The sequence below is a fragment of the Plodia interpunctella genome, chromosome 14 (genome assembly GCF_027563975.2).
Source record: "Plodia interpunctella isolate USDA-ARS_2022_Savannah chromosome 14, ilPloInte3.2, whole genome shotgun sequence".
Lineage (NCBI taxonomy): Eukaryota > Metazoa > Arthropoda > Insecta > Lepidoptera > Pyralidae > Plodia > Plodia interpunctella.
Genome location: NC_071307.1, coordinates 4210760 through 4223951, shown reverse-complemented (window position 1 = coordinate 4223951; position 13192 = coordinate 4210760). Strand labels below are relative to the sequence as shown.

The 13192-nt window shown below is 35.1% G+C and overlaps 1 protein-coding gene across 7 annotated transcripts in view; it reads right to left on the bottom strand.

Moving 5' to 3' along the window:
• The window catches only part of LOC128675475 (histone-lysine N-methyltransferase PRDM16-like), a 104713-nt gene that overhangs the window by 10417 nt on the left and 81104 nt on the right, over positions 1–13192 (bottom strand). For all 7 annotated transcript variants that reach the window (XM_053754903.2, XM_053754908.2, XM_053754904.2 and 4 more), the window contains 3 exons: positions 11240–11368; positions 10086–10182; positions 1136–1241 (listed from right to left, as the gene is read on the bottom strand). In XM_053754903.2, the coding sequence (XP_053610878.1) occupies positions 1136–1241; positions 10086–10182; positions 11240–11368 (332 nt within the window). The remainder of the gene's footprint in view (positions 1–1135; positions 1242–10085; positions 10183–11239; positions 11369–13192) is intronic.

Below are 13192 nucleotides of genomic sequence, written 5' to 3'. Positions count from 1 at the left end.
TTGATGGGACCGACGCCGCATCGATAAAATATGATGACACAACTGCTTTTTTTTAACTATGACATTATTTGATTGCTTCATAAGTTTCAGCTTCTTTGAGATTTTCATTCAATGAAACTACGATATCACAGACATACATCTACGCAGAGATTTAGATCATGTTGAACACCCTTGCTTTTGCGTCGGCAATGTAATATTTAAGGACTCAAAATAGAAAACGATATCAGACTTGTAATCGCAATGTAAGTTACAGATGTTTCGTCTCGTCGCGTGCCCGTCTCGGCCGAGCTCGACAACAAATCATCTTATCGAACGGGCACATCTCTAAATATATCGGCGTTGGACCGAAGACCAAACATTATTAATGGTGAGAGGTTAATAGTTTCCAGACGTTAAATTGATCGACTTCTGTAGCGCAGAAGTCATTTACGAAAATTCTATCAGGGTGAAGGTAATAATGAATTGTTGGTGAAACCGACAGCACATCAAGCTGTCCAAGTTTATTTCAATTCCATCACTATTACCGCCGCATAGAAACTCACGTGGAGTAAAGCGCGGTCGTCTTTACTAATAAATTATAAAGATCTTATCTACTGCAGATGTTAAAGGTGTTCTATAAAGTGTTACTAGAATTGAAAATTTAGTTATGTCCCTAGTTGGGGATGCAGCGCAAGCAGCGCTGTTCGTTCTATTCCAGGACTATTTCCCTTCATCTTATCAAGCAAGTATGCGATTGCTAACGCAAATTTGCAATCAGTGTACCAACTTTATTAAAATCACCTTAAAGCATCCGACATGACTTTTACGATTATCGACCTATGGTGGTAAGTAATCGCGTGTCGCGTACACACTTGTGAACTAAATAATCAATTAGTGTGCTTGTTTTCTCACGATGTTTTCTATAAATGAGTCTGGTTAGTATACTAACATATGTGGCGAAACTCCACCAGTACACTGAAGTTGGTCAGTGAAGATCATTCTGACATCTGCAATTTAATTTCAAATACGATATTCGACTACAAATTTATTGCAATAAACTTCGTAATCACAGTACGTAACTAAATAAACATCGTATACTAATACACCTAAAAAGGTATATACTTGAAATATTATAATTAAAGTTGATATAACTTACGCATCGATGTTAGGGAAGGGCGCGTCGCAGAAGGAACACCTCGGCTCTGTATCCTCTCTGTCTTCCTCTTCTGCTTGCGAGAATTTGTTACTGGAACTCTGGTGTTCTGGAAATTAATTGATATTTCTTTATATAGGTAGGTCAGCTCGTAATGTAGTCGTGGCATGTGCTTCCACCCTAGAATAGAGCCACTCAGTAGCCTCAAACGGCAAGAATAGTAGTTCTAAGGAGGTCTGAGGATGCGATGGCTGATCCTAGTTGTAAAATTATAGCCAAATCGTCAAAATATGAATGGTCTATGATAAGCATGACCTGGGTGAACCCAGGAATAGCTCCCGAAGTTGGCACTCTTCAACGGTTTACTGATTTTTTGTGTTTGACAACAATGAAAGCTTATGTCACAAAATGTCATTATTGTGAAAAAACTTATTAAAATAACAATGTCTTTACAATTTATATGACAATTGGCAAACGATATTACATAACTTATAGCCTTTAGCGCCACAGTATAACTATAGCAGATGAACAAGATATAGCAATGGCGGCATGTAAATCAATAGAAAGCCTGCAATTAAACTCGAGCGCTTTCCTAACAGGACGCATAAGTCTATGTCGGCGATGCTGCATATTGACACCAGTTAATTTGTTATTTATGGGACCACTGCAAAGGTTACTTCGTCTGTGATGTACCTTAGCTTGCGTATATATTGTTTCTGTTTCATTTTATCCTAATCCTAATCAAATTCCCAGTAGTCCCATGATGTAATCTGGAGAATGTGTTACAATGGTTAACCTATGCAACTAAATATTGCATAAAACTATAGAAGTTTAAAAAAGTATGATGTAAGCATCACATTGAATACTAGGTACTTATTTGTGCTCGATTTTGTAGCGAGCTATAAAAAATATGTTTGTTAATAATATATAATATATTATGAAATTAAATAAATTAAAGTTTACAGAAGTATATCCGTAATATACTTCGTTAACATGTGTATAGAAATGTATCCGACATAATTATATACATAAGAAAATTGATTTCAAAAGATAAGATTCTGACTTCACGAAGTGTTTACACCCACCAATTCTATCGTCACAATTCCACTGTAACCCAGCAAATGCCATTGAGATCATGATAATTTATTCAAACAAAAGTGTCAATAAACAAGCCGAGCTGTACCTACTCTTAAATCACGATACGTCGGAAGTATGCATTGACACTTGCAAAATTAATTCGAGTCACGAGTCAAAGCCACGCCCCGCACATTGTCTCGCGTGGCATCCGATGCCAAGGACTGTCAGATAAAGATGCCTTAGTTTTATCTAGGGAAATTATTGGCCATTGTCAGCGTAGCAACAAGTGTGAAAAAGGCTTTATTTTCAGTGTTATTTGTAAAAATCATAGGTTAAGAAAAAAGTAACAGGTATACCTAAATATAAATAGTTAAGTGCATTAGCTGTAAATAATGTTATAGATAATTCATCTTCATATTTATCGAATTTAAGTCAATTTTCATTCTTGGGAGATTTTTGTTTGAGTTTAATTTGGTCAACACATTTTTTTATGTCTTATAAATGTGCCGAACACAGATAAACCCTGCGTGGTATCCGCTATTCGATAAAGCTTGCTTGTGTAAGTTATTTATTTGTTTTAAATTAATTATTTTAAAAATATACATACATTTATAACTATCTACATTATTGAAAGTGATTATTTAAAAAATGAATATTTAAATTTAAAATAGTCTAATTAATTCCAATCACGATCCTCACCACGCCTAACAAGTGGAATCCATATCTTGATCTAGATGTAGATATCTCTACGATGTCAGGATAATCTGCTTTACATAGCTAGAAAGTGGAGTCACGACGCGCTCCGATAGAGGTCGCATTGTCTTATCGCCTTAACGTATTGTGTAAGTAACAATAAGTTAAACCAACTTGTAATATGTTAGGTCATATGTTAGGGCTTCGGATTTACTTAATATGTTTTGTAACATTAAAATTCGATATAGAAATATTTCCAATTCACGTAATTTTTTAAAAGTAATTTGTTTTTGATATAATGCTACATTTCGTTGTTTATTTTATGAATATAATGTTAATTGCAAATAAGTATCTGAAAATATATGAATATTTCAACCAAAAAAATAAAACATACCTCCGATTCTCGAAGATAAAAAAAAATTGGAGAACAAACAAAAGACAACACTTCACAGACAAGAGTTCAGAGGTCACTGTATTTGCTGTCAGTATAGCACTGAAGTGTTGGTTACAAATTATCAGGGGCAGGTAACCCCCACCCCACCTGTCCACGGGGGTTAATATGCTCACTTGACTTCCCCCGAGTCATCAAGCGTGGACATTTGCGGTTGGTACTGATTTGGCACCAGAGTTGGTAAATTACAGTACATACAGTTGGTAATAATATTATTACTTTTGCAAAATAATTTATGTGGACAAATTAACTACAGGAATTTCGTAGTTCATTAAAGAAAAAAATATTACGTATCCTCAATATCAAAGAGATATCAAATACAGAAATCAGTGAACATTTTAATCGTTCTAACTACTTATATGAGAAATCTTAATACCTAGTAGTGGGACACTATGAAATAGATAAAAAATAAAAATAACAACTTTTAACAAACATAGGAAACTGAAAGAAATTACATAATTAGTATACATTTTATCTAAATCTTTAAGAATTCTAAGTAGAACGGAAACTCACTTTTTGATGTATAAGCAAAAAAATATTAAGGTTAAGATGATAGTCGTTCAATCACCATGGAATGCTAAACAAAGATAAAAAATGTGATTCAAATGAAGCTATTATAACACTGAACTGTCGAGAGTGTGAAAGGCAGCATTAAAAGCCCATTTTAAAATAATAAAGCATTGTGGATGACACGCACGTCAACAATTAGTTGACTATTAAAGGTTTTATCAATCAATGTTCGGTGGCATCTAACCCATCGATCTAGAGGTTACTAACGAATGAACATGAATACGTAGGCAAACAGACAACACCAAACGAAATACCTACATTAAAAATACAATACAAAATTATTTATTGCACATTATAATATTATGCATACAAAAATTTATTATGGATCTAAATTAAATAGGTGAACCAATAAAATGCGCAAAAGCAAGAAATTATAAAACAGTATACAGAATATGATCATGTGGATAAAACTCCTGCGGGAGCAGAGATAGTCTAAGTGTAGGATATTATATCCTACGTTCTTGGATCTCTGACTAGTATATGTCGATAGTTGAATGTCAGACCTCATACGCACTCAAGAAGAAGATTACCGAGCAACATCGCCTTGCATTTTTACAGTTATTCATTTAAATATTTATTGAACAAAATTACAAAAAAAATATGTAATTAACGCCACCAATATAATAATTTAACAATGTCATTTTAACCATATTATGCTCGTAACCAGACATTATCAAGTTATCTACAAATGTCTAATTTATATTCTGTGGTCTTCAAAATCGATCTACATTTGGCAGGGTGTGCGAGCGTTAAGTTTTCCCACGACGTCAACAGATGGCGAACGGCGGCGCGCGCGCACCGTGACGGTGCCTTACCGATCTTTCCCTAATAAATGGACTAACTGACGACACCTGTTACCTCTCCCAGAACCGTTTGTTTCCTCTTGTATGTGGTATTGTTTCATAATTATTTTGAGAACCAAATGTCCCTAGATCTGAAAGAGAGAAAGTATAAAGTAAATCAAGAAAGAGTAACTTATTCATGCTTATGTAACTATCCTACCTACTATTAACTAGCGAGTATTATATCCTGACTAATCAAGCACGTTTAAAATCAAGAAAAGTTTGCTTGGACTCAACATTATATTTAAAACGAAACCTTTGTCATCATTATCAGACAATGTGTTATTATTTTTTGCAGCTGCACGATTTAACTTTGCATTGATTTGCTAGATAACGAACTACATGATTAAAATTAATTTACTGGAAGTATTCAAAGCAGATTATCATACGATCCGTAATATCATTCTGAAGTCACGAAAACGCATATCTATTGTGGATAAAGATTATTCAATTTCGCGTGACATCAAGATCTAATCAGCGCTAAAACGGGATGAATAGACCCCGGGTAGGATTTAACCCTTGCAGAGGGCGGTGTTATTAAATTGAAATATTTTTATTTTATTGTGCGTAATATTTATTTGATTGTTAAATAAATAGGCGATGTGGGACGCCGAGCGATTGTCGTCGGTTTAATGGGGGACTCGACTATTGTTGTTGGTTAATTTTTTGATTAATCATCCCGTTCTGTGGGGATCGTCGCGACTATGACGTTTCAATTTCTGCGTTCTCCATTGTTGTGCAATGGCGCATGTCTTTCTAAATGTAGGTGGTTTATAGTTTGTTTATTACTAATGTACTTTGAAACATAACATATATTTATATTGAAAAGACGGATCCACCTCCCGTGAACATTATCAAAATATTTGTATGTAAGTATGTAAAATATCAAAATTCACCAGGGATTTACACAAAATCACCACATTGTTTATAAGAGAATCAAAATAAGAGCTAATTTTCCGTAACTTTGTACCACACCAACAAATTTAATGCCTGTTACTTTGTTCATAATCACATTTACTTGCATCGTAATTTTATCTATATATATACCAAAGATTTATATTATAAATAGATTATAATATAAATCTTTGGTAGTTAAAATAGAAAATACAATCTTTCATATTTCGGACTGTTAAACATTTGATCATGTTGATAAGACTGTAGCGTACGACAATAATGCCTGCGCTTGCGCCGGACAAAGCCGCGTCATCAATATTAATCTGCGCGACAATTGCGCGATGACAAATGTCAACGCTACTCATTCATTACGCGCACGCGCCCGAAAAATGCACGGCTAATAAAGGGTTAAGTTTTATTATTAGGCATTGCTTATGACAGGAGACGGATTATAATTTTAAAATCATATTTAATACTGGCTGTGTCCGGAGTTCAATCGATATTCGTAGTTTCAAGCCAATTTCAACCAACACTAAAAAAAATAATTAATATTGATGTTCTTTGACTTATTTTCAGGATATTTTGTCAGCTTTTTCATGTGTCTAAATTCATCTATCTAAATTATAAAGTCAAAGAGGCCTGTGTGTTCAATTTGGCTAGTATTAATATGTACCTGCTATGTACCTAATATTTTTATATTATTTAAGTAGTAAGTACTTCAATCAATCGCATATTCATAGTAAATAGGTACATAAAAAATCAAACTCAAATCAAAAAATCAACTTTATAGTAGCACCCATAATTAACATTTAAATCCAAGTAGTTGTCTCATAATTCGTTAGCCATATAGTACAGGGAAAGCGATGCAAATGCTCTCGTATGGTTGCTAGAACCTAAAAGCCACGTATGAAAAACTAAACATGTGTGGTATTAGTCTGTCACGAAAGTGAAATCATCAATTAATCTTGACCGTTCTATTTGATATTGCGAATGAAAAAAAAAATTAGTCCGTCAAAAATCCATTTTCTTCGCGTTTTTGACTGACTGTATGTATCACCATTTTTAAATATGATTCACTTACTACTAAATAAATCGATACATCAAATCGATCGATCATGCTTTATTTAATCTTTATAAACTCTTATTTTAACGAATCATTAATTGGGTCATATATAGACCAGGGTTTTCATTGGATAAAAGACATACAAAGTCGTTCTGGAAGTCTAGACTAGCATCTTAACTAGCTATCGTCTCAAACAATACAAGGCTGGAGAAATCCTTATAGTTGGAACCATAACTCATATACTGATAAAGTTGGTAACAATCAATCTTTTACTTTCTAAGTTTTGTTATCTATCGGCTGATGTAGTAGTCTTCAATCTTCGCTGGTGCAATGTCATTGAGTGATCAGCTGCACATACCGAAAGACTAGTTTGATCTGAACAATGATACTCCCATATGTACTAATAGATGTTCTACTGGTGTTCGTGTACACATTTGCAGATTTTACTAGAGAAATAATATCTAACATTAGTAAAATAATATTGTCTACCATAACGCTTGTCAAGCTTATGAATTTTGGGTCATAAGTGGTTAATTTGTGTATGAAAACTTTCAGAAAAAAAATTATCAGTCAACATTATTTTGACGACCTCGGTGGCGCAGTGGTAAAGTGCTTGCCTCTGAACCGAGAGGCCCCAGGTTCGATCCCCGGTCGGATCATGATGGAAAATGAACTTTTTTGATTGGCTCGTGTCTTGAATGTTTATCTATAATTATTTGTTATAAAATATAGTATTGTTGTTCGAACTTACTTTGGGGCTAGCTCAATCTGTGTGATTTGTCCTTATATATTTATTATATTTTTATAAAATCCAAATTATAATATTACATGTATATAATTTTTTTCAGCAAGTGGTCAATGTATTGTGTAAAACCCTTATGATCGCGTCGCGCCGCGCACCGCTGCAAACAACTGACGTTCGTAAATTCGTAATTGAGTCAAAAATAAGCGTTGAAATATGAATTCTTTGATTGATTGCGAAGATGTCATTACCATCCAAAGTATCCAACATGTGGAATGAACCCTTCCGAAAGAATGGAATTATGTGAATGTGCCAATAATATCGATCATCAATCATGTCTTGCGCAACCGGGCATCATGACGAATGCGAATCGATCCTAATTATCGATATTAACACTCATTGTGCTGGAGGCATGCAGCAAAGGCATGTGAGCAAAAAAAAATTGCATTGCAAGGACTTTAAGATATAATAAAATTTGGTTATAAAAAGAATATATTTTTAATTATAATCAAGATTCGCATTAGTTCGGGCCTGGAATTACTCAAGGAAGTGTACTAGGACCACCCCTTGTGGAACTCCGTAATTATATTATCAAAAAGTAGACAGATTTGAAATATGTGACCGATATGAGTGCATTCATCATCAAATTTCAAAATCTCTAGTCATAACTCCAAACGGTTGATTTTAAAAACTTTATAGGGCATAGATAATTTGCATATATTTACAATAGATATATAATGAGGCATGATATTGATTTCCCGTTAGCCCTGTAGCATGTAATATTATTAAACAACACATAATTACGCACAATTGGAATCGCGTAAGTCATGACACGACGCCCCGCGCCGGAAGCACGCGCAGGAAGTCTGAAGACCCTTACTGTATGTGCACTAGTATGCTAGATATCGCATTGCTTTGGTAGATTCGTGTTTAATTAAAATACAACAGTCTAAATTAAAAAGAAATGTTAATAATTTGTAACTTTGAGAAATAAAGTCTAAATTCAGAATAAATTATTTTACTTTCAAAGAAGCTGAATATAGTGACGCTTGAAATCCTTCCAGGAGTAACAAATGTACTATCTACCCGTTCTCACGAAAACTTTCGCGATTATCATATTTTGGTTGGATAATCTTATAGTAATACAACAGCCCCTCTACCTAATAATGTGGTAAACTTATTTATAAAACGATCTAACGCTCAAAGTCAGCGTAGCTTGTTTTTGATCAAAATCATATACAAAGCTTTATATAGCTGCCTATGTAAACTAGTTGTAGTTTGTTATCGCAAAACTCGATGACCTTAAAAGGCGTTTAACCGAATGAAAACGCCATTTGTATTACAACATGAAATTACTAAAAAGATTTTAGAAAACATGACTACAAAAATATACAAGCCACTTCCAGATTTTTGTATAAAGACAAACACCCTACAGTAATACAAGCATATGCGTGATTTTTCACAGCGACCGGCGGCGCATACGTCGCGCGTCGCGATTTATCTAAATTAAACATCGCATGCGCGTGGCACCGGTGTGACCAAACGGTTTTTTTTTTGTTTTATACAGCGTGTTGAGGGTTATGTGGCTCAGATTTACTATGATTCTTCTCCGTCGATGAACGTCAAAACAATGCAGCACAAATGAGCAATCGGATTGTAAGTAATTTCTTTTTCTTGCACTAATATGCTGCAAATATTTTTGTGTTTGCTAAATCTTGATCCATCTTAGCGACTATGTATCCATATACATATATCACCATTGATATGATAACTTTTGCCCATGTTTTGAAGGATAAAAATTCATCATCTTCCAAGTCTTCTAATGAATAATCATCGACGTAAAAGAAATACCCGTCTTTATTTAACCTGTTTTAGCTAGTTTAATCAAAATCAGAGCTACCTGTAGATGACACGTAAGGCCAAGGGTCAATTTAGTCAGGGCACGGGGTGCACAAGGCAGGTGACTCCAATTAACTGGTAGCCACCCGCGCGTGAAGCTCGTGATTCAACTGATGCGGGACATGACGGGATTTATGATTTTTTATCAGGACATCTAGAGTGGGTTGCACCAACAACTTCAACGTTAATTTTAACGTGCGCTGAAAAACGCAACGTACGGCATTTTTTCTAAACGTCTGCGGCGCGCCCCGGTTAACGTCAACGTCGAATTTAACGGTGCAACTCACCCCTAGATTGTTAACGCATTTAATAGAGGCTAATGATCTAATCGCAGCCTAAGAGCTTTACTCTTTTGAAAGTATAAAACTGCACATAGGTCTATGTAAACTATTTTCTTCTGAAAAATGTTTTTTTAAGCTCTTATGTAAACTATGCAATGTACGTTCATTCGGATCGGCGTTTGTCTGAGTTCGCTGATAATGTACAACCGACATTATAATGCTAGGTCCACACTGTCGCCGAACCCAGACACATGCCGACGCGAAGGCGTTAACATTGCGAAATTTGTATGATAGCTTATATTTATCACAATGAAAATCCAGCAATGTATACCGAATCCGCTAAAGTTTGGCAAACTGTACGACGACAGTGTGGAGCCGGCATAAAATAGCGACATGGCTCTTGGTGCTCTCTGAGAGAAAAGATATCAATAAATGACTTACCGCTAGAGGGCATCACATCCTGCAAGGGCAGTGGAGTCCTGGGTCCCAGCAACAACTCCTGGCCTGAGGAGATATCCCGGATCACCTTGTACCATACCTGGAAATACGTGGAAACATGGTTCACAATAACGGCATTTTTTTTCTTTAGTACGCCTACTCCTTTCCCATCTATAAGTAATAGTTCTATTGGTGGTCTAGTTAACCGAGTTTTGATAAATAAGAATTTAAGAAAACTAAGTTTAATTGAATTTGTATATTTTATAAATAGCCCATTTGAAAATATGAAGAAATTAATATTATCAAGTCTAATTTGATGCTATTAGCAATGTACTTGTACTGAACCATTTTGCCATTAGGTTTGCGAAAAGAGTATTCTAAATTAATCATACCGTATAGTATGAATTGGTCTGCGTGATAAAGGAGGACTTTACTTAAAAGATCACGAAAAATCAATCAGTACTTTCGTAACAAAAATAACTTATAAACGACATACTATGATAATATATACACGCAGCAACAAAACAAAACCCTTCTTGTAAATCCGGCTAAAAATATTCATAACGTAGTTAGTAGAAAACAGATTCGAATCACAGGGGGCGAGTGAATCTAATCGCGCATCTGTCTCCCCTGACCGGAAGCGGGCCGCAGTTGTTTCGCCCGATTTTCAGCTACCGGAAGTCGCGTACTGTTCCACATTCAAATTTTATTGGGGTCGCACAATGGCGGTTGTAATGGGGTCGTAATGACTTGTTGTCATTGTTGAGATATTTTAGGTTATTGCTAAAGTTTTAGCTTTGATTGGGATGGAAAAGGTAAATGATTTTGTGAACGTTACCTATTGTTTATGTAAGATAGAAAGAGAGCTTGTGAGATAGTAAATTTATAATAAATTATTTAGTATTAGTTAAAAATATATTCCACTCTTTAATAGTTAACATCGCCTGACAGGTATTTAGTCTGCTTTTCTTATTGCTAGAATCTTAGTTTAATCGAATTTAATGATTATTTAGACATTCAACTCGGTTCTGTGTCTCTCTCTCATCCAGGTATCTACATACGACCTACGATTTTCCATAGGACTGTCGACGTTATAATTGTTGTCCGAAAATTTGAATGCCAAAATTTACTCGCTAAGAAGCAGAACTAACACATACTTCACCAGCGTGCAGTGTATGCTGTAAGTTGGCGTCGTGGGTGTAGTTTGTATAGCGGATCAGTTTCAACCAGTTTCCTTTTTCTGTAGTGCCGTCCAGCCATCCCCGAATGCCGTTCTTGCCGACCACCTGAAATTCATATTTTTTTAGCTTCACGATAAAGACAATATAAGGCCCTTTAAACACGACGTCTTTGTAAGAAACTTTGACGAATAAGTACATAGAAGGAAGAACAATACCAAGAGTGAAATTTCAAGAATTCATGAGCCAGATGAAAGGAAAAAGATCGACGACATTTTTTCCTTTCGTATCAGAAGGTAAAACAGCTATGGAAAGAGTAAAATGTTTGTTTTATTTTTTATTTCATTATTATTTAAAAGGCAACCACAATCGAAATTACAGTTTTTCATTGCTGTAAATAAATGATCTCATTCAAACTACGCAATGTTCACATTCGGGTCGGCAATGTCGGCATCTGTCTAGAATTCGGCGAAAGCGTGTAGCCGGCTTAAAAAAACATATTTTTTCAAAAGCGACATCTAGGCTTCTACAAACAAACTCCTCCGTAGTAAAAAGAGAAAAGAAGTCACTTGAGCATCGTGCTTTTTGTCCCAAGGAAGCATCAGTATACTTCCTTGAACGTAGACATTGCTTAGTTTGTGTGTGAATTTTTTTACTGCAAGGAAAACTGCCAAAACAGTGTAGTGTGCCATTTGTTGGCACACTACACTGTTGAAGAGCGAAGAAACAATGTCTAAAATTTGATCAATAGGTATATAATAGATAGTCTATTAAATAATAATCTAAAACATAATTTATAGAAAAATACAATCATTTCAGTGCAAACAATTAAAATAAATACATAAACAATAATATGGTACTACTAGCGCCACCTAGTCGCACCTGTCGACATCGCTTAATTGCACTGTGTGGCGTCCGCGATAGATGGCGCTATTAGTCTATGTCGTGATGCACCGGTCCTTGGCAGCATTGCAATTTGTCAATGGACACCCCAGTAGACCCCACTCAATGCATGATGATTCAATTTTCATAGGTGTCAAGATATTAATCACATTTTATAGGGAGGAAATTGTTTGATATATTGTGCAACGTTGTAGAGATAAATTACCATGATTTTTCTTTTAATTTTGTAGCATTAAGGATTTAATTGTTAATAAAAAAAATAGTATTCCGGTACTTTACTTTGAAATAAAAGTTCGCTCAAGAATCTACTACAGAAAGATTTTTTAAGTCGATTGTGTGGTTCAGAAAATTACCGCAATACAAACACTTAAATAAATATTATTGTAGATGTAGATGCGATTTTGTTGGGCTATCCAATCAGACTAATTTCAAAGGATTTGTTTATTTTATTTTATAAATTTTGATGACCGACAGCTTTATTAACAATTTAGCTTACAAAATAAAATCTCAAACGTTCCACCCAACTAGACAAAGCAATTGTCCAATTTCAACAACGGCAAACAGAAACAAATATTACGAACTGTAAATCATCAGAATTATGGAAATTATCCGAGTCATCAGTCGCAACAGACCTCGCCATAACTCAGCGGGGTCTACGGTAACAAGTGTCCGAGATTCGCATCCTTGACTGGGCTTCATCGATGACTGATGGGCTACATGTGCCGCCGGCACCCGCCAACTCATCGTCGAATAGTTCAGGGCTGCCACGAAATTTACTATTTTCATTTGATATTTTCTGTTTTATGTCCTAGGGATCCATTGCATCAAAAGTAACTACGTTTTTTATAATCAACGGTTTATAACATTGATTGGAATGGTGTCGATGTGCGCCAAATATGTACTTTTTTACCTTAATTATTGGACTGAGTTATGGTAGAATACTAGTAGAAAGCTGATAGTTTGTAAATAAGTGTTACTACAGATTTGAATAAAGACCCTAATTAGTTTTCCTAACCTCCAGATTCGGAA